Genomic DNA, 22,783 nt, shown 5'->3' on the forward strand with positions numbered 1-22,783 from the left:
CATAGTTTGGTCCCTTCCCCCCTTTTAAACCAACCAACCAACTGTATGCTCTAATGGCAATAGGTGCAGTAACTCTTCATAACTGTAATAGATTGCAACTGTTGTTACAGATGCACTGACTGTGCTTCCTGTAATTGCCTGAATCTACATCACAATGCTTCCTGTGGTTTCGGGGGCTAGAATTTGCCCGCGGTATTCCTGCCTGTTGTAAGAGGCGACTAAAAGGAGTCTCCAACATTTCGGATTTTCTGTGATGGTCCTCTCTCGGGTTTGACCTCCACCTTTTCCAAATTTCTGTTGATAGTGCGTGCCGTTTGGGGAAGGATGCCTTACATGGTGTTTATTGTCTTATGTGGTGTTTTTTGTTTATCATGCACCAAGATCTTGCATGCTACTTATTGTTGTGTAGCGGGCTTTGCACCCAATGTCTTACGGGTTGCCTACTTGTCTCCTGTGCTATACTTCCCTTTGCACCCCAAGACAATTCTGGACCATTTCGGCACCTGAATTCCAGCCGGTAGCCAGTCCGTCATGGTGGGGCTGTCATATACCCTCTTGGTGGCAGCCCCCTGACAACACAAGGATCGAACTGCTGATACCTGATCTGAGACCTCCCCACGTATGCCAAGTAGTAGGTGCCCATCCTTCTGGGGCACCAGAACTCCCAGCAATGCAATCCTGCCAGGTGGCCCTTGCTGAGGCTGGGTGGTGCCTGTGGGGAGACCCCTGGTCGAAGTGGGTGGCATCAGGATGAATGACCCGCAATGAAACGGATTAAATCAAATCAAGCTGGTGGTCACTCAGCCCCAGCAGTCTCTAAGTGTGTACAAAATTAATTTGATGCTGTGACCTGATTCCCAATTGTTTCCCTCCCTGGCCACGCTTTGGGAGGACTGTGGGGTGACTTGGCCTCCTGAGTCGTATTCGCTTTGGTACATGGTTTGCTGCAGGACTGATGGAGAGACCTTTCAGGCAACGAAGCTCTAGTTTTTCGTACACCACCACGAAGATAGGTTTGGGGAAGTGGCAGCATTGTCTGAAATGCGCAGTCGGGTGATATTGATCCAGGCGGCCTCCCCAGCCCAGTCGCAGACATTGCTCGCCTGTGGCAAGCTGCGTGACATCCCTGTCTTGATTACGCCCCCTAAAAGCCTTAACATAGTCCAGGGTATTATTTTCCATTGTGATGTCCTTTTGCAGTCGGATGAGGAGCTACGCGCCAACTTAGAGAAACGGGATGTCCACTTCATCCAGCACATGCATAGGGGACCCAAAGGCAACAGGGTTGCCACTGGTGCCTTTGGCGGGGTGACTCGTTGCCTGAAAAGGTAAAGGTGATGGTTTACTGAACGGTTGTCACAACGTTGTGACATGAAAACATATGTCCCTCCCCCTGTGCGGTGCTTAGTGTTGGAAGTTTGGTCACATGTCATCTCGTTGTATTATCAGTGCCACATGCAGGGACTGCAGTCATCCTCTGCACCCGGTGCTCCGTGTGTGCCTCCTCCCACTTGTCAACTGTGGGAAGCACCACCCACCCTGCTTGCCTGACTGCCCTGTTCTACATAAGGTGTGTCGACACATGGAAATAAAAATCCTGGGCAGGCTTACCTCTCAGGATGCGAAGAGGGAATATGGACGGCTTCATCCAGTGGAGATGACTACCTTGCATACTGTGACTGCAACTTTGGTGCTCAAGGTGGCGACGGCTGTCCCCTGTGGTTAAGCATCCAGTGAGTCCTCGCGCCATTGATGTGGTGGTTCACACGTGTTTCTGCAGTGGAATCTACAATTTCCTATTCTTCTGGGTCCCTTTGGTGGAGGACTGTGCCTTGGTGGTCACCAGAGATAACTGAGGCGATTCGTGGTCGCACGCAGGCCCTCCAATGTCATAAGCAGCACCCGTCACTGGACCATGTCATTGCCTTTAAGGCGCTCTGTGCCAGAGCCCAACACCTTATTCACAGACAGAAGCAAGAGTGCCGGAAAAGGTATATCTCCACCATTGGCATCCGTACCTCTCCATCGCAGGTTTGGGCCAAGATTAGGTGACTCTATTGGTATTGGACCCCCGTCAGCTTACCTGAGCTTTCCCTGAATGGAGCAGTCTGTACTTCCTCTAACACGATTGCAGACTTCTTAGCGGGGCGTTATCCTCAGAGTTCCGCTTCTATGAGTTACCCTCTGGCCTTCTGCTCCCTGAATGAGCAGTTGGAACGTCAGATCCTTTCGTTACATATGCACCACCCCAAATCTTACAATGCTCCATTCAGTGAATGGGAATTCCAAAGTGCCCCAGCCACTTGCTCTGATATGGCTCCCAGGCCGGATCGCATCCACTATCAGGTACTCTAACACCTCTTGGTGAACTGCCAGTGATGCCCGCTAGACTTTTTCAACTGTTTCTGGGTTGAGGGTGAGTTCCCATCACAGTGGTGGTAAAGCGTCGTCATCCCCATGTTGAAACCTGGCAAGAACCCACAGGCGGTGGACAGCTATTGCCAGATTAGCCTCACCAACGTTTCGTGAAAGTTGCTCAAACACGTGGTGAACTGGAGGCTGAGTTGGCTACTTGAGTCTTGTGGCCTTCTGGCTCCGTCCCAAGGTGGGTTCCATAAAGGCTGGTCTGCCATCTACATGGCATTTGCCCACCGTCAGCATCTGGTTGCTGTCTTTTTTGACGTGCTGAAGGCATGTGATAAGACATGGTGGCATCACGTCCTCACCACGCTTCATGGGTGGGGTCTTCGGTGCCCGCTCCCAATTTTTATTCAAAATTTTTTGTCTCTTTGTTCTTTCCATGTGCAAGTTGATCCCTCCCATAGTTCCTCCCGTATTCAGGAGAATGGGGTCGTGCAAGGCTCTGTCTTGAGTGCCAGCTGCTTTTAGTTGCTATCAGTGGGCTAGCTGTAGCTGTGGGAATGTCTGTATCAGCTTCTTGTATGCTGATGACTTTTGCCTGTACTATAGCTCCACTGGCATTGTGGTTACTGAAAGGCAGCTACAGGGCACTATCTGCCACGCATGGCTTCCATACTTGGCACCGAGATGCGCATCATGCATTTCTGCCGGCATCGCACTGTTCACCCTGAGCCATGGCTTTATCTTGACGACGAACCTCTTGCTGTGGTGAGATGCATCGGTTTTTGGGATTTCTTTTTGATGCCCAGTTGACTTGGCTTCCTCGTATTCGGCAGCTTAAACAAATGTGCTGGCGGCATCTTAACACTCTGTTGTCTGAGTCACACCAGCTGGGGTGCCAGTCAGTCTACACTTCTACGACTTTATCAGTCGTTGATTCAGTCCTGTCTCGATTATGGGAGCCTGGCTTATGGTTCGGCATCGCCTTCCGCGTTTGTGGTTGCTTGACCCCCTACTTCAATGTGAGATCTGACTCGCAACTGGAGCTTTTTGCACAAGCCCTGTAAACAGTATAATTGTGGAGGGTGGTGTCCCTGCATTGTGGATCTGGCGCCGACTACTAACTGCTTATGCTGCACATGTTTGTAGCTTGCCCGGGCATCCAAATTACCATCTCCTGTTCGCCAACTCGGTCATCCATCTTCCAGGACAGCAGCCCTGGTCAGGCTGTATGATCGTGGTTTGCATCTGGGCTCTTCCCTCTGAGCTTGAGTTTTTCCCTCTTCTACCTCTTTTTCTGGGCCCATATATGTATGCCCCTATGGTGTGTGTCCCACTCATGGCTTCAGCTGGATTTGGCACAGGGCCCAAAGGACTGTCCCTCCTGAGACCCTCTGCTGCTGCTTTCTTTCCATCCTTGCTGTGTTTCACAGCTCTTATGTGGTCTCTACCAACAGCTCAATGGTTGCTGGTGGAGTTGGTTATGCTATTACTCTTGGGATTATTCTGAACAACACTCATTTCCGGCTGGCTGCAGTGTTTTCAGAGCAGACCTGGTAGCCATCTCTCGCGCCCTAGAGTATATCCGCTCCTGAGTGGTTTACAGGTTATCAGCCAGTGTTTTCCTCGCTCTCATCTGGTGATGGCTATCCAGGAGTCCCTCCATACTCTTGCCCGTTGCAGCTGCTCCGTGGTCTTTGTGTGAACCCTGGGTCGTGTCGGCATCCGGGGTAATGAAAGTGTTGAGACGCTGGCCAAACAGGCTATCAGCACACCGCCCCTGGAGATTGACCTTCCAGAATGTGATCTCCAGCCAGTATTGTGGCAAAAAGTCCTTAGTACTTGAGGTGATGAATGACATACCCTGCCTTCCCCCAACAAACTTCGGGTCATCAAGGAGACTACAGGTGTGTGGCACTCCTCCTTGCGAACCTCTCGCAAGGACTTAGTTGTTCTCTGCCAGCTATGCATTGGCCGCACCTGGTTGATGCGCGGTCATATGTTGCACCGCGAGAACCCACCTCTATGTTGCTGTGGATCAGTGTTGACAGCAGTCCACATCTTATTGGCCTGTCTGCTTTTAACTGTGCTCGGGCAGACGTTTGCACTGCCTGATATGCTCCCTGGACTTTTAACGGATGATGCTGCAATGGCAGGCTCAGATTTGAGTTTTATTCATGGGGCTTTTATCGTTCGATCTGAGAGTTTTTCTCTTTTTTTGTATTGAGTCTGGCCTTTGGCTACAGTTTTAGATTGTGGTTTTTAGTGTGTCTCTTGGTGATTGGCTTTTTTCTCCTCCATGATTGGCCAACCACTGTAACACTGTCTGTGTTTGTGCTTTTAATTCCTCTTTTCTGGTCTTTGTCTATGTCTTAGTGTGTCGTCCCTTGTCATCTCCATCGCTTGTTTTTTCTTTCTTGTAGGTGATTCATAATAAGCCACGGCTGCAAAATACTAACGCGAATTCTTTACAGACGAATGGAAAAACTGGTAGATGCAGACCTTGGGGAGGATCAGTTTGGATTCCGTAGAAATGTTGGAACACGTGAGGCAATACTGACCTTACGACTTATCTTAGAAGAAAGATTAAGAAAAGGCAAACCTACGTTTCTAGCATTTGTAGACTTAGAGAAAGCTTTTGACAATGTTGACTGGAATACTCTTTTTCAAATTCTAAAGGTGGCAGGGGTAAAATACAGGGAGCGAAAGGCTATTTATAATTTGTACATAAACCAGATGGCAGTAATAAGAGTCGAGGGGCATGAAAGGGAAGCAGTGGTTGGGAAAGGAGTGAGACAGGGTTGTAGTCTCTCCCCGATGTTATTCAATCTGTATAGGAGGTATTGAATAGGATTGGGGAGTAGAGAAGTTTGTGGCACAACTTGACTAGAAGAAGGGATCGGTTGGTAGGACATGTTTTGAGGCATCAAGGGATCACAAATTTAGCATTGGAGGGCAGCGTGGAGGGTAAAAATCGTAGAGGGAGACCGAGAGATAAGTACACTAAGCAGATTCAGAAGGATGTAGGTTGCAGTAGGTACTGGGAGATGAAGCAGCTTGCACAGGATAGAGTAGCATGGAGAGCTGCATCAAACCAGTCTCAGGACTGAAGACAACAACAACAGGTGATTCATGATCATGGAAAAAGGGACCGATGGCCTCTGTAGTCTGGTCACTTCTACCCCCACAAACCAACCAACCTTCATCACAATGCTAGATAAACTGATGGCTCAAAACACTTCAATTGACGGTACAGTTAAAGTTCAAAACAGATGATATGGTGGTGCATGACAGACAAGTCATGAAACATCTCTGAAAATATTTGGGCAAGGGGTTTATATTTAGTCCTCTTCTACATTTTAGAACATGGGATCTTTGATGGGTGGTATCAGTGATAATTTGGGTTGTGAATGGGTTATTGGTACTGCATTTTAGTCAGCATTATTATGAGACTTTTATTCCAGTTAGATCAGCAACCAGCTGCACAGACTGAACATGGGTTTGTGGTAAATTCTATATGGCTATGCGCTAAGAACATATTAGTATGATGCTAATACAGTATTTTGGAAAAAAAAACCTCTTTATTCTGCAGCTTAGAAACCAATCATATTTTGGGGATAAAGCTAATGACACATTCATAGTGCATTCCCATGATGAGGATAATTTTTTGTAATTTTTGTTACATCTCTGCTTCATACATTAAATGTGGTATTACACAGTACTGAGGAAGAATGATTCAGCAATTTTTTGGCTGTACTAGTCTGATAAGAAAACACTGGGTCATTTGGGCGTTCAGTTTCCATAAGCCTTCTAATACCACTGAATATTCTTAGAACATTGGGTCACAGAACTGGTTATAGGAGATATGACATCCTGGTGGAATTCTGTAGTTATTGAAACTGTTATGGTAAAGTGCACTTAAGGTGGACCCAGCTCTCCTGTTTCATGCTGCTGGTAGATGTTTATTATTGGCTGTAGCAAATAGTATATGGTAGCCAGTGGGAATTGCTCAATCTTTTAATCATGGTTGTCAAACTTTTGGCTCTTTTTCTGAATATCATCATATGAGGTGGTGGTCAGGTTTAAATGTAATAGGTGCTGGGTAGGGGCCTAATAGCTAGTCTTAAACATTATATGAACTAACTTCATTTACCAAGCAAAGGAAATAGTGAACAAGCAGTGTCATTTGCTATCCAGATCCGACTCGTGATTCATAGTGTTCAGCTCCCAATGTTCTTTGCACAAACAGTTACCAATTGCAGCATTCAAAGGAAAAGCTGTGTATGTCATAAGTGCACTTTTGTTGCAGTATATAACAAAAATGCTGTTTATGTATGGCTTTCAACAAAAGGAAATAAGAAGCAAAGAAAATTATAAATTGAGATAGAGGGAGGCACAAAAAGTTGCTGCAGGGGGAAAGAGAAAGTGGGTGGCTCAATGCACCATGATAATCAAGCACCATAGGAAAGAAAACCAGAAAAATATTGTAGAATGATCAGAAGTAGGCATGGCAGACAATGTAAATCGATTAATAAAGATGGCAGTAGACCTTAGCTATTGAGGATATATTTTGACAAGCTGCTAAATTCAGTTGGAGCAGTGGAGAGAGAAATAAAGGAGAACTGGAAAAGGAAAAATGCATTATGGATTAAAGTGGGAGGAGATACTGAAGAACAGGGAGGCAAAAAGGCACAGGGTTAGATGAACTAATTGTGGAAACAATCAGAACAGTGGAAAAAGTGGGCACGCAATGGGTTTGAGTTGTTGGAGCTGTATGGAAGGAAATGAACTCCAGAGGGCTGGAAGAAGAGAATAATTGTAACTGATTTTGAGAAGGGCAGCTGAGACAGTTTAATGAGACTGTAGTGACATTGCCATTATGTACCATTGTGCAAAATATATTTGAGAAGATTCTAGAGAAACCTGGCAAACAGAAATACAGAGAGAACAACAGTAGAAATTCAGGCCAGGAAGGTCCATGATAGGTCTCATATTAGCAGTGAGACAGCTGTGGAACGACCATGTGTATGACAAACATCTACTGATGCTTTTCTTGGACTTCGGTGGAAGCACACTACACTGTACCCAGAAGTAAAGTCCAGGAAGCATTGAGAAATAAAGGGTAGAAAAACAGACTGAGAGTAAAATAATTTTACCAGGGAAGTGCAAATTGAGAGTATGAAGGGGTAGAGACCTAGATAGCCGAAGCACAGGAACAGCCTGTAACAGGAAAATGCACTACCTCCATTGCTTTTCATAGTTTCCAACAAAAAGGATAAATAGTAATGACCTTGTAGAGGAAATCAAATCTTACATGTCTAATGTTGCAAGAATATTTCATTAATGGGCTTCTCTGCAAATTGTACTGAAATATATGAATCATAAACAGATACGTTGAGGAAATCGAACATAATACAGAAATGCCTCGCACTGGACAAGCCAAGTAATGTTCAAATGCATTTGTGTAACCGTAGGTGTCATTGTGTAAGATTTCTGTGCAATCAGTAACCTAAGACAAACTGCATTAAGAGCAACTGAAAAATCATGCAGGTTATGAAAGACTGTTCTATCAACAAGGGCCATAATCATGCCAGGGGCTAATGTAAGACTATGCAATACAACCTGATTGTACAGTGTGTGTTATCGAAGTTTTGGTAATGACAACAAACACCTTGTGTCTGCCATCAAATGACAATGCTTCTTCTGAGTGACCCCCAAAAAAAAAAAAAAAAACACCCACCACCTGAACAGACTGTAGAGGCCCAACAGTACTAATCAGTTGCAGTGTCATCCTCAGCCTGTAGGCATCACCAGATGTGGATACAGAGGAGCATGTAGTCAGCACACTGCTTCCCCAGCTGTACTGCTACCTATCAATGGAGTAGCTCCTCAAAAGGCTGAGTGCACTCTGCTTGCCAACAGCAAAGTACTAGCCAAGCCGGATAGTGCTGAACTTCAGTGATAGAAATTACTGGGGGAAAAAATACCAGAAGACAGGATTTTCTATTTAACTTACTCAATTGCCAGTTTCAGGAGGAATGACTTGAGAAGTGCAAACTTTTTATAAATTGACTGCTTATTCTTCAATAATCGTATCCCTAAGTGATTTATCTATGTTTCAATGTTATGTTGGAGGGAACATGATACACTGAAGAACAGTTATTTTTTATCCTCATGTAGTCACTGGACAGTAACACTGAAAGGCCTTGCAAATAGGATCTAGTGGTGCTGCAAACATGGGCCATGTGTACCTCAAACTAGTACAGCTCTCGCTTATGGCTCTACTGTTTCTTTAAATACTGCTGCTATGATGTGCACTACACATGATAATCTTCATAACTCAAGCTGAACCCCCCAGGGGGCTCACTGCTCTTTGGCAGGTTTGTGCTTGGCTACCACAGAGCTCCAGCCTTTGCAGCATCTTCTCCCTTCCATGCTGCATGTCCAACCTCTTGCTGTTCTTTTTCCCCTCTCTTGGGTAACATGTCTGGGCAGTTTTTGGAAATGTATTCTGCATGTTTGGTAGTCAATGTCAGAATACTCTCCAGTGTTTTCAGTTAATTTTTTCTTTCTTCATTCACCTTCTCCTGTTCTTCCTTCACTTTGGCATTTGAGGTTACTCTTTTTCTACTTCCTCCCTGTGCGCACCTTAAAGTCAGCCCATGCATGTGACGCGTAACAGGTGACTGGGTAACACATAATTCCCAGACCCGAGTTGACAGGTATGGTTCACACGTACCCCCTGGTACAGGCCAGGCCCAGGGAGAGGTGATTGAGAGGTGATTGTCTGAGCTGCCACCTTCCCAAGCCTGGTCCCTCTGTCAGGTGTTCAGGAGGTGTGAACAATCATCTAAGGTGGGTGACTCCCCTCAGATGAGGGGGAGGGGGCAGTTGGATGGAGTGCGCCATGGGTGATTTTCTCGCAATGAACCAGTCATCTTATTCTCAGTCAACGTCTGCCAAACATAAACATAAACAGTTAAACTCCTGCTTCAAAGACCGTCCCAGCTACACCACGGTTACTTGTGGTTTTGCGTACTGAAGTCAGTCAGTCCTTTGCAACGGAAATCTGTTTGTACTCGGAAAGGTGTTGATGCAGTTACTGGCCCTGTGAAATCCTGCTCTCGTTTGTACAATGGCACTTTGCTTTCGGAGACTACTTCTGATTCTTAAGTACAACTACTGCTTGCCGGTTTGCTTCTCCGCGGTTATCCTATTCATGTCGAGGCTCATTGAACTCTGAATTCTTCCCACTAGGCTGCTCGATGGTCTGACAGACAGTAATCCAGACGTACCTCTCTAATCAGGGTGTCATTGCAGTCCATGGGGTGATGGAAAAGATAAATTCATTCTTAGTGCCCACACTTGCTTTTTTTTCCTCACTTTTGATAGATTGGTGCTCCTGTCAAAGATCAAAGTAGGCATCAAAGTTACCACAGTCCAACTGTACATTCCAAACCAAATGTGCTGTTACCAGTGTCATCATTTGAACCAAACTTGAATGTCGTGTCAACACCCAGCGAAATGTGTAACCTGTGTTAGGGATGAACACGAGATTGATTGTCCGCCATCTGCTTCCCCACTGTATCAACTGCACTGGTGAACATGCTGCCTCCTCTCAAGATTGTCCTGTATATCTTTATTAGCGGACTGTCCAGGAGATCTGGGTAGAGGAAAAAGTGTGTCACCTGGTCACTCATAAATTGTTGGCTAGTCACAAACCCTTCGTTCTACCATCTGGCATCTACAGTAGTTTTCTTGCTACAGCTCGCTCGATGAAGGATGTGGCCACACAGACATGTGACTTCAAATTCAGTACTGTGGTTTTGACATTGTCGTCTCCTTGTCAAGCTGTGCAACAAGCAGCTAAACATTTGTTTCACGGGGCATAGTCACCTGCTACAGAACTGGTAGGCTGGAAAGGACAGAAGGAATACTCCCACAAAGACTTCCTACACCTCCAACCAACAAACATCTGTCTCTTATCTGCCAACCAGGAAGGCTCCAAGAAGTCAAACAAAGGGAAACAGTCTTCTCCTTCACTAATTCGGAGATCCTCTTTGATACTCTTGACTGGCTGACCTCTGTGTCGCCAGTGTGCACCACCAACTGTTTTTCTGCCTTGGACTCTACTCCCCCCCCCCCCCCCCCCCCCCTGCAGGTCCAGGGGGTTAGAATAGGCCCGAGGTATTCCTGCTTGTCGTACAAGGTGACTAAAAGGTGTTTCACACATTTGGGCCTTTATGTGATGGTCCCCTGTAGGGTTTGACCTCCATTCTTCAAAAGTTTCCCAAAGAGCGAGCCAATTGGGGAAGGGTGCCTTAAAAGGTGCATTGTGTCCGTCGTGCATTGAGATCTTTGGCACACTTTCTCGTTGTCACATTGCAGTCCTGCCCATTCTCCATCTCTTGGGCGAGGACACCTTCCTGGGTGCAGTTTTGCACCATGCATTGTGCAGTGTCGATTTCTGCACTGACGACCATGCCACCACAGTGGCTTTAGGTTTAAGTTTTATCCGTGAGAGTGGGTTTTATACTTCTATGTAGTTTTTAGCGCATGTCCTTTGTCCCTCTGTGTCCTCCACCCTAGGGCTTTTAGGTTGGAGGTTTTAGGGTGTTTAGAGTGGCTGGCTTTCCCTTTTTATTCTTGGGGCTGGCCAGCCACTGTAATCTGCTTTCATGTTTTACTCTCTTCTGTTTCTAGCATCTCTGTTTTCTTGTCCTCTTTTGTTCCTTTTAGTGTTCATTGCCTTCCCTTTGTTATTGTGGCTTTTCCTTTCTTTCATTTTGTGTGAGATGTTATTAGGAACAAGGGACTGATGACCTCGTAGTTTGGTCCCTTCTTCCGCCTTTAAACCAACCAACCTTGGACTTCAGAGTGACAGGGGAAGAATGCCGAAGCCTCTGTAGATCTCATGAAGCAGGGTCCCCCAGCCTCTGCACCGTGTAGCAGTGAGTCTTTGTATGTTGGCAGTTGGCAGCTGCCGAGGTGATACACCTTCAGTTTTCCCTTCCTCCCCTTTCCTTGTTATGACCCTCCTTCAATGGAATGTTCATGGCCATTGATCAGAGGATTTATGGCTGCTCTTAGAATTGCAGTGTCTACTCTCGCATTTATGTCCTGTCTGTTTTGACCTTCCCCACCCCGAGGATGGCATTTCATCTCATGGGTGAGTCATGCTGCTCATATGGGATGATGTTGGTAGTCAGCCCATCTCCCTGACTACCCACCTTCAAGGTGTTGCAGTTTGCGTTTTCCTTCCTCACTTGACCTTTTCTCTCTGTACTGTTTGCATCTGTCTGTCATTCAGTATCACCAGGGCAGACTTCCTCTAGCTTATTGGGCAGCTACCCCTTTCTGCTGCTCAGGGACTTTAATATGCATCATCCCCTTTGAGGTTCTCCCAGAGCTTGTCAGAGGTGCCCTCTTGGCTGACCTTCTCAATCAACTTACTCCTGTGCCTTCACACAGGAGCACCCATGTTCCTTTCAGACTCCATGCACACCTATTCCCATTTGGACCTATCATTCAGCACTGCCCAGCATGCCCATTGTCTCGAGTGGTCCGTTCTGATACATACTCGAGCAACCATTTCCCGTGTGCTATCCATTTGCTGACTCCTACCCTACCTATGTGCACACTGAAATAGCAGTTTACTAAGGCTGATGGGAAGCTTTAATCCTCCCTGCTGACTTTCGACAAACATCATTTCCTCAGTTGTGATGACCAGGTAGAATATCTTAAAAATGTTATCCTTACCATCGCAGAATGTTCTATTCCTCACACTTCCTCTTTACTACAATGTCACATTCATTATAAATGGTTGCAAGCACAGTGTCGTTGTGTTCTTCAGGTTAGTTAAAAAGTTAGTTGGCTTTCATTCACTAGTTCTTTTAACAGTTCCATTCCCTCTTCCATCATGGGGGACAACTTCAGACGGCTCTCTGGGACCAAGATCCATTCACTGATTTCCGGCCTTACTGTAGCAGATGTCATAGTGGACCCTCTTGCTATCTGCAACACCTTGGGCAGCCATCATTTTGCGGCAATTTTGAGCTCCTCCCGCTATCACCCTGCCTTCCTCCATTGGAAATGAGTGGAGGAGGCTCGGGTGATACCCTTCTCTTTCAGGATTGCGAGTGCTACAATACCACCTTTATTATGAGGGAGCTAGGTCATGCTCTCACTTCATCCCGATCCTCTCCCCCAGGGCTGGACGATGTTCACATTCAGATGTTGCAGTACTGTTCTCTTGCGGGCAAGCACTTTCTGCTTCATATGCACAACTGCCTGTGGACGGATGACCCATTTCCCAGATGCTGACGTGAAGCTACTGTCATAACCATACCTAAGTCTGGTAAGGGCAAACAACTTCCTTCTAGCTACCGCCCCATTCCTCTCACCAACTGTGTTTGCAAGGTGATGGAACAGAAGATTCACGCATGGCTGGTATGATGACTCGAGTCGTGCAGTTTACTAACCACTGCACGGTGTGGATTTAGAGCGTGCTGTTTTACAGTTGACCACCTCGTCATTGTGTCAAACTTTTCAGGAATGGTTATCTGTGGCAATACCAACCTATGGCTGTTTTGATTTGGAGAAAGCCTAGGACACCTGCTGGAGAACTGGTATCCTTTCTACTCTCTACACATGGGGCTTCCATGGCCGCATGCCCCATTTCCTTCAGGAATTTTAAAAAGACAGGTTTTTCAAAGTACGTATGGGTTCTGCATTGTCAGACACCTTTGTCCAGGAAAACGGTGTGCCTCAGGGTTCCATCTTGAACGTCATCCTCTTTGCTATTGCCTTTAACCCTATAATGGCCTGTCTCCCGCCGGGCATCTCTAGTGTCTTTCTCGTTGATGATTTTGCCATCTATTGCAGTTCTCCAGACTTGTCGCGTTGAGCAGTGTCTTCAGCGATGTCTCGATCTTCTTAGCTTGTGGAGCGTCGACAGTGGCTTTCGTTTTTCCACTGACAAAACCGCTTGTATGAATTTATGGTGCTGAATTGGTTTCTTCCACCATCTTTACATCTTGGGCGTGTTGCTCTTTCATTCATTAAAACTACAAAATTCCTGGAGCTCATACTCCGTAGGAAACTTTCTTGGTCCTCCCATGTGTCTTACCTGGTGGCCTGTAGTATGCTGTTCCTCATTGCCCTGTGTATCCTCAGCAGTACTTCCTGGGGAGCAGATTGAAGAACCCTCCTCGATTTGCACTGGTCCCTTGTTTGTTCAAAACTAGAATATGGGTGTTTCGTTTATGCCTGTGCACATCTGTCCATGTTACACTGTCTCAATACTATCCAACATCGTGGTATCAGTTTGGCCACTGGTGCCTTCTATACTAGCCCGGTTGAGTGTCTGTATCCAGACTCTGCCAAACTACAGCTGTGCTACCACCATGACTTTCTCCCCAACAGAGGTGTATGCTGTTTGTGTGCCATGTGTGGCCACCCATCCTATGCCTCCTACTATGATTCCTTTGATCACCAGTATGGGGCTCATCTTTCTTCTCAGTTACCTCCTGGCTCCAGCAGTTTTCCAATAGGTTTGAACCCTTAAACACCTGGGCTTCGTTGCGGCAGCCCTTGGCCATCGTTCGCTTCCTAAGAACATTACTCCAGCCTCGCTCTATCGTTGTCAGTTTAAAGACCTTCACACAGAACTTAGCAATACACTGATGGCTCTTGAACTGACCATGGTGTCAGGTGTGCCTTCATCATTGGCACCGAAGTTTTTCGGTATCCGTTTCTGGAACACTGCTCAGTATTTACAGCAGAGTGCTTTGCCCTGTATCAGGCTACACAGTACATCCGGTGACATGTTTTTCAGTTGTCATCTGCTCAGACTCTGTGCCCTTCAAAGCCTCTGTGTGGTGTACACCATCCATCCCTTAGTGCAACAGGTTGAGGAAAGGTGTCACTTGCTCACTCTTGATGGAGCCACTGTGATATTTATGGGGGCTCCTGGTAATGTCGGTCTGACAGGAAACGAGGCCGTTGACGTTACTGCCAAGACTGCAGTCCTCTTACCTCAGCCTGCTAGTTCTTACATTACCTCCAATTATCTCTTGTTGCCATCTGTCAGCAGGTGGTGTCACTTTGACATCACCACTGGTCCTCCCATCATGGGAACAGGCTCTGGATTATTAAGTCTCTCTGAGCAGCTTGGATGACCTCCTCTTGGCCCTCTTGCCATGAGCTAGGGTGTGTATCTGGCACTGTCTTTTTAGCCATCACCATTTGTTAAGTGGTGCTCCCCCCATCACTTTGTGCCCATTGCACTCAACCTTTGATGGTCTGCCATTTCCTGGCTGAATGCCCTTTTTTTTAACACTTACATTTTCGTGTGTGTTTACTGTTTGAGTTAACAGTTTTTAGCAAGCGACACGTGGGCTGTCAAGTGTTTCACTTTTTATCTGTCGTAGCAGTATGGCAAAGGGCATTTAATTTTTAGCTCAGGACCTCCATTTCTCTATGGCGTGTTCTATAGAGCTGTTTCCATGTCTCTGTTTTTAGCTGTCTTCTCTTCTGTCGATTGGGATGAACATAGTGTCATTTTAACTCGTCTTTTTGTCTTTGTGTTCTACACTTCTGACATGGGTGCTTATGACCCTAGTTGTTTCTGCACCCTAAAACAAAACAACTCGATCTAAACGTATGTGAAAAAGTCCCAACTCTTTTTTTTCCGTTTGGTACTTAAATAATCTAAAAATGAAAACTCGCCAGAGCTGAGCAATAGCATAGTGTAGACAGCTGAAATATAATTGTAGATCATAGTCCATAACATTTGTCTCCTCTCCCAATGGCATGAGGTGGTGCCCTGCCTGCAGTTCGTGGTGTCATTTGTGTAATTTAGTAGTATTAGGCACACAGAATAGGTTCTGTATTCCTTTTTAGAAGTTTCTCCTTCCTTCATCTGCTGTTACTGGCTCATTGATACAGCAAGCTTAACACATTCCATTTGGGCTGCAGTGACTGTTGCAGTCATAGAGAATTTTTTGTGTGGAGAGAAGTGAATTGCTGTCTAACAGTTCAGTCATTTTAGTAATAAATTTCAGTGTACATCTACATGGCTACTTTGCTATCCACATTTAAGTGCCTGGGAGAGGATTCTTTGAACCACATTCAGACTATTTCTCTACTGTTCCACACTATCAGCATGTGGGAAAAATGAACCCTTAAATCCTTCTGTATGACCTGATTTTTCTTACTTTATAACAATGATCTTCCCTCCCTATGTAGGTTGGTGACAGTAAAATATTTTGAATTCAGAGGAGAAAGTGGGTGATTGAAATTTTGTGATAAGATCTCACAACAGTGAAAGATGATTTCGTTTCAGTGATTACCTCACCAACTCTTATCATATCAGAGACACTCTCTCCTATTCCACGATAATACAAAATGAGCTGCCCTTCTTTGGACTTTCTTGATGTCCTCCATATAGTTGTCTAGGATTCAGAATGGTGCTACTACTATTCAGTTGGTGCCCACAGGTGTAAGAATTAGAGACACTGGAAAACATAAGAAGGAATTAGGTAGTGGGGAATGTAAAGAAGTGTTGGATAGTAGCAAGGTATGACACCCAGAAAGAAGTGTCTGGCAGTTGTCACTGGCATAGAAAACAGTTCTGCCCTTCTGGTACTCAGCACAATTTCACTAGGAATCCAGTTGTTTAGCAGAGCAGGAAAGTTGAAGAAAATCCTTTAATTATATGGGAATTGTGGGAAATGTCTTAAGTCTGCAATGATATTTTATTTTTAAAAAAAGAAGTACAAAGCGGTACAGGTACCAGTATTAAATTAGATCTGCAGTATTGATTTGGTTGGTAGAAATTGCTTAGACAACCCACCATACAAATATTGAGTTTGTTCCTGATTTGAGTTACTAACATTGCTAGTTGAACTGCTTTGTGAGCTGGTAAAAAATGGAGTATTTGTCAATTACCTGGTTATTCATAGTTCAGGCTGCCTACTAAAGTCTTCTGTAGTGGGGAAATAAAAGGTATTTTGTTACTCAAAAGCAGCAGCTATCTTCAGAGTATCACCAGTTGAGTTTTGCAGTTGGGTTAATTCCATACACTTGATATTTGGTTATTAGTAAGTACAGTCAGATCATATCATTTGTTGTTTGGTTCTTATTTGTTGTGCATTAATGTGAATGAGTTTTGTTCCAGTCATTGTATTTTCAATGTTCTATGTTGCAGTGTATCCCTATATCACAAAATGCATGAAATTGTTTTGCATCCTCAGTGTTGCATAGCTATGCCACTGCCTCGTGTTCAGATTTTATATTAAGAGAATAAAGTAGAAAATTTTATTTATGATTATCATCTGCAGATAAGAGGCAGTGTGTCTTTAAATTGCCACTATAACCATGTGAAGCCCCCCCCCCCCCCCCCCCCCCCCCACCACCACACACACAAAACCAGAACTTGCACCTTATTTTAAGTGTTGTGTGAATTCCTACTAATTTGTTTTCCCATGCATGCTGGTGGAACACCATTACTTTTCTTGGTACACAACCTGTCTTTATTAATGTTTTAACTGTGGATAATGCCTCCAATAAAATTTACTTTTAGAAATTCTTAAGTGTGATTGTGTGAGTGTTTTCCTGTCCCTCATTTACTGAGGTACTTTTACAAGCTTCACAAATGTTATGTTTGTATGAATTGCTGGAATTTTTTCATTCTAGCTTCCTGGAAATGTTAACTATGAAAATGACATCCAGGTAGGATGATAAACATTAACAGTAATTCTTAATTGTATGAGGCTGATACTTATTAAATTTAATGCTGCTAAATAAGCTTTTGATGATTGGTTCTGGTACATGCCAGTTGTGAGAGATGGGGACTTATTGTTAAATTTCCCTTCTAAGTTTCATTACTGTATTCTTGGAGAATGATAATTTCACTGATAGCTTGAGTAACACGCACTTTAATTTCCAGTTTCTTTCTTATTCTTAGATAGCAGTGGCATGTAAAGAACTGCAGAAATTTGCATGTGTCAATGAGCTTGGTTACTGGAAGTTTTGAATTACACATGCATGAATGTGATGTTTATTTTTATGTGAATGTTGGCTATTTTGCTACTGTCCAGAAGAATAAGGAACTTATCTTTTTAGGTAGTGGCTGCTTTAAAAATTAACTCCAGTTAAATGACAAATCGATTTGTAAAATACAGACATTCACTTTCTTTGACAAGAGTGATAAGTGAGAAAGGAACATGAAAGACTCTGCAGGAAATGTAATACAGTTTCCTCTGAAGGGGAAAAATGCTTCACATTGGCTATGCAATGTTTAATTTTAAACCAGAACTGTCCTCAATCTGAAGAGTGGTATGAACCTCAGTTATTTCCTAAGCATGGTGTTATTGCAGGTGCTTGTACCCCTGCCTCCCTCTGACCAGTGAGGGGATTGCATTAGATATTGGCTGTCATTGAAGGAAAACTAGTGTTCAGTATAATATGTAATCCTTAACTACATTTAGTGCTGTAATTGAAGACTGTTTTTGAGAAACTAACCGTTAAGATTTTGCTGATTATTGTAGTAACAGGAGTGGAGACATGTGTTCTCAAACCATAAATTGGTAAATTAACTTAAATTGCCATACCACAAAGAAATTTACAAAAATAAATTGTAATTCGTAACTACCTTCAGTTTTCTAGAGAAACAAATTGTGGAGCAAGTAAATTAAACTTCTTCCCATAAGGCTGTAAGGACTCTTACGGGCATGTGCATGGTGAGTTCAGGACCAGGTTGCCAGGATATTGCAACATTTCTTCCTTTCTGTGCTACAATCTTTGTTGCTGACTCTCTTACTTAATGTCCCTCTGCAGAATTGGGCAATAGACAGTGACTCATCTATATTGTTAAAGATGAGTAAAGGGAGAGCAACATCAGGTTGGATTTCATTACAGTAGGACAACCTGTAAGAACCTCTGTGCTTGAGATAATTTGAAGAAGAAGAAGAAGAAGAAGAAGAAGAAGAAGTTGTGCCTCCATTATGAATTTATCTCCACTTCCTTCCAAATTTGATGGAAGTGTGTGTCATCTGAGGATGAACACCTAACATGGAGCAAACACTCTCTCTCTCTCTCTCTCTCTCTCTCTCTCTCTCTCTCTCTCTCTCTCTCTCTCTGTGTGTGTGTGTGTGTGTGTGTGTGTGTGTGTGTGTGTGTGTGTGTGTGTGTGTGTGTCAGTAACTGAAATTGTGAATGTGTTTTTACATTGTGATCTGTCTATTCACAATTACTATCAAAGTTGATGGATGGTGAGCTCTGTCAACACGTTGCTGCTGTGGTAGCTGACCCTTTGTGAGTGGAAACCCAATCTAGTAACACTCTTCATGCCCTTTTTCAGCAAGTTTATATTGACGTCTTTACACAAAATTATGACATCTTTGACTTGCCCTCTGTTCAGTCCATGGCCAAATGATGCTAATATGGATTAGCAATATTGGGTTATTAGCTGCTGGCAAACAGTGACCATATTCTGTGTTTTTCTTCAGCCCTTGGTATATGTACTTAACCATGGCCGAAATACAGCGGAGCCCATTCTGTGCATGTGCTTTTGTTGTGTATTTTTAAATATTCACTTCCCATATTATGCTTTAAGTGCGTATGCTTTTAGCGCTGTAGTTTTAACAAACAATAGAAAGTTTTAACTATACATGCACATAAGGAAGAAGGTTATGTTCTGTATATGAAACTCTTGTATTGAGTTCTCAAACAGTATGAACATATTGTGAGCAAACTTTTTCATTGAGTTGTTTGTAAGTGCACATGTTTAACAGAACATTTTGTCAAAGATAATGAATAGAATAGCAAATTGGTCTGTATTAAACATATACAACTTTCATTGGACTGCTAAGAAGTGCCTCGCTTGCATTCAAGAAATTAATACAAATATAGCTCGTATATGCAATTAGAGATATGATTACAGGTTCTGTAACAATTACCAATTGGGCATGGCAGTGGACCTCTTGGGAATGGAGTTCTTGGTTAAACTTTTCCGGTCACGAGGAAGGTACAAACATTTATTTTAAACACAGAGCCTGAGGTGTTCTCAGTGTTTGTGGTTGTTGATACAAAACACACGTTAGTAGGCAGTGTCAGGGGATCCTGTCGCATGTTGCTTGCATATCTAAGAAATTGGGGTCTGCAGTGTATGAACTGTATATATCCCTAACCATTTGTGGGATCAACATGGTCCTTAGTTCAAACTAAAAATACTCCCAGTGATAAGGGGTTAAAAACAATCAAAGAAATGAGACCTCAGGTAGGTAGTTTTCCCAATTAAGCTGCTCTTAGAGATGGTAACACAACACGGGTGCACTCCCACGATTGCAAAGATTGTAGAGGGGGTGCAGATGGTAGAATGGGTGGTTGTTGACAACATCCATGTCGCAGAGGTCAAATTCAAGAGGGTGTCCACCTCCGATAACCACATAGCTCTTTGAAGTGGCCCAGCAAAATCAGTGTGTGCTCTCAGTGTGAGGAATGCAATAGCTGGTCATTGCTGGTGCTGTGAACAGGAACTCGTCCAGGGTTTGTTGCAGGTGCCGATAGAGCACAAACTTTCTCCTGCCGACTCAACGCAAGGTGGGCCAATGGAAAAGTGGTATATAGGGCGTCTGCATTGGCAAGTTGGGTGGTCGGTGAAAGTTGTCTTATTTATGTCCACTTAAAAATGAATTGTACATCTGTAAGTGTTGTGCTGTATTTTCTGGGAGCTTAGACTTAAGCCCAAAAATTAGTATTAAAGGTTGGCGTACAATTAACAGGTGGAATTTGCTGGCAAAACAGGTGAAACTCCCTAGCACCATAAATTATTGCTAATGTATGCTTCACTATTTGGAAATAGTTCAGCTGCACTGCTGTTGGTATTTCGATGGCATAGGCAACGGGTCTTTCATACCTGCCAGACAGTTTGAGATAAAACCACTGCAGTCTCCATCCAAGACTCATCTGTCGCAATCAATCACAGGCCTAGTGTGTACATTATCAGGCATTGTGCTGTTTTGAGATAATCCTTAATGGATTGAAAAGCTTTCAAACAGGAAGCCGACCACACAAATTTGTTGCCCTTTTTGTGCTGCTTGTTAAGTGGGTGCATCATTTGCAGTGCTTGGAGTATAAACTTCATGTGGTATGTGATTTTTGTCAAGAAGAGATTGAGGTTAGTGGGTACTTGTAAATTTATTATTGCATTAAAGTGGTTGCATGTAGGGATGCAACTACACTACACTTGCTAAGTTGACAATGTGAGCCATTTTGCAAGAGCTTTATGAAAAAGTATCAAACTTCCCTGTGGTGTTCCACCTGTATTGTCCATTGCAGTGATATTATCTAAATAGTTAATGCAGTGTAGAACACCATGAATAAAATGTACTAAGTATTTTTGGAATTAACTGAGGTGGTAAACAATTTGGCTGGTAGGAGCATAATGATGTATTCAAGACTAGTTCAGAGTCACTAATATGAGCCATAGATAAACATCTTTTAAATCAATTTTTAGTACTGGACAGTGCCTTAACAGCAACTGGTAGTTCGTAAGTATGACAGAATTGGGGTACCACTAAAGGTTTCATACATATGACCAATAAAATTATTTGCAGTACTTAGTGATGGTTCAAAAGTTTCTTTGTATGTATTGCCAAGAGAGAAAGTAGATCAGATGATTGCACTCGGTCACTAATTTACATGACCCGTTATTTTGAAAGCAAATTTTGTAAAGGCATCTGAGCCAAAATTGCTAACAGAATTAGGCATCGTCACTACTAAGTATGTTAGAATGTGTAAAAGTTTTGGAGGGGGAGAGGGGCTCAAATACAGTATTCATGTTCAGATGTGCAGAGATAAGAAGGCTTCCTCAGGATGGAGAAATGTGAAGAGCTGCTCAAACCAGTCCTTGGACTGAAGCTTAGTGGTATTGAACAGCTGTTCAGATATGCAGTACAGCAAAACCATTCAGGATCGTAGTACATGAAGGCCTTTGTAGGCTTAGAAGTGAAATGCATTAAGATCATAATTAAGAGGGAAACAGATTGCTACTCTGGCTGATTAAAATGCAGAATATAATTTTAAAGACTACTAAACACAAATAGTTTACCTTTTATAAAGTTTGAAATTTTTTGTATGAGATTTAAATGAAGATAAGAACCTTGTTCATATAACAATGGGGTCCTAACTAGGGAGAGTTCTCTCAGCTGCTCCTCAACTCTTCTTCACCAATTTTAAAGTCAGTGTCCCCTAACCATGTATGACATTTATGATGAAGTTTACACTGTCCAAAAGGCACTTTGGGATTAAGTGACCTTCGTAGGAAATTTCTCATGTGCTCACTTTGTGCCCTCCAGTATTAATAATGTGACAGTAAGAACTATTGAGACCCAAGGAAAACAAGTTATTTCTGTTGGGTGATGGAGCATGTGGAAAGAAGGGGAAATGATAGTGGATGTACTAGCCGAACATGCATTTATATATAGCACAGAGCAATTTGATCCTTTCTCACTAAATATTCTTAGTCAGCTGGCAGTCAGTACAGTAGAAAGAAAGTGATTAGAAGTGATGAACAAGCTGTGGCCAATGAAGCCCTGCTTTTGGCTAAGGTGCACAGTCTCTAACCACATACATAGATGTAAATGTCACTCATCACTCAGAATAGAATATTGGCCTATGATCCCCACTACCTTTTTAGACTAGAGGACCCATCAGCATCCAGTCATGCAATATAATCCAAATTTTAACTAGATGCCTATTGTTTGCTAATTTGCCAACATTTTAAATTGCTGACTATGCAGTTAGTGGTGTCTGGTCTCCTACCTAAGCATTTTTGATGTATAAAACTGACTGGCTCAGTTTTCCTCCTTAAAATGACCAACCAGTCTCATTAAAGTACTATTTTATTTTTCATCTGTTCTGAACTTTACTTAGCATGTTTGAACACACAGTAAAAAATAGTCAACACAAATATTTTAAATACTGATCATTTATCTAGTTCTGTGAACAACCAGGCATATAGGCTTGTTTGAATTTTAAAGAACAATAAAAAAAATTGTGGCAGGCCAGACTTTCCAATCTCGTGGAGGTAGGCAATTTTCATCAGTCACCTCTCAAACTTGTGGATGACTGAACATGTCCTAATAGTTACTGAAGTATCAATGCAAGAAGTTGTTAAGGAAGGACCTTAGAAAGGTCGGCAGTTGCCCCGTTGAGATCCTACTGACAAGAAAGCTCCCTGGCTACTGTTGATAGTTATTCTAATATTAGCCTATCAACAGTCACATGATGTTACTGAAGAAGGCAATATAACACACATTTTGCAAAGAAGGTATGAAATAGGCAGTTTGTTCTGCTGAAAAATGGCGGAATACTACACAGAGGCACAAAATTCTCGGACAGTTCTGAGTGGAGTTCT

The 22,783-nt window shown here is 43.4% G+C and overlaps 1 protein-coding gene across 9 annotated transcripts in view; it reads left to right on the forward strand.

Annotated features, from left to right (window-relative positions):
* LOC126299344 (synaptoporin-like) overlaps positions 1 to 22,783 on the forward strand; it is a 91,071-nt gene that overhangs the window by 13,543 nt on the left and 54,745 nt on the right. For 3 of the 9 annotated variants that reach the window (XM_049991192.1, XM_049991193.1, XM_049991194.1), the window contains exon 2: positions 17,059 to 17,094. The exons of 5 other annotated variants lie outside the window; for them this stretch is intronic. In XM_049991192.1, the coding sequence (XP_049847149.1) occupies positions 17,059 to 17,094 (36 nt within the window). Of the gene's footprint in view, positions 1 to 17,058; positions 17,095 to 17,554; positions 17,701 to 22,783 lie in introns of those variants that run through there. One more of the 9 variants, XM_049991200.1, reaches the window with a different exon arrangement.

The sequence above is a fragment of the Schistocerca gregaria genome, chromosome X (genome assembly GCF_023897955.1).
Source record: "Schistocerca gregaria isolate iqSchGreg1 chromosome X, iqSchGreg1.2, whole genome shotgun sequence".
NCBI lineage: Eukaryota > Metazoa > Arthropoda > Insecta > Orthoptera > Acrididae > Schistocerca > Schistocerca gregaria.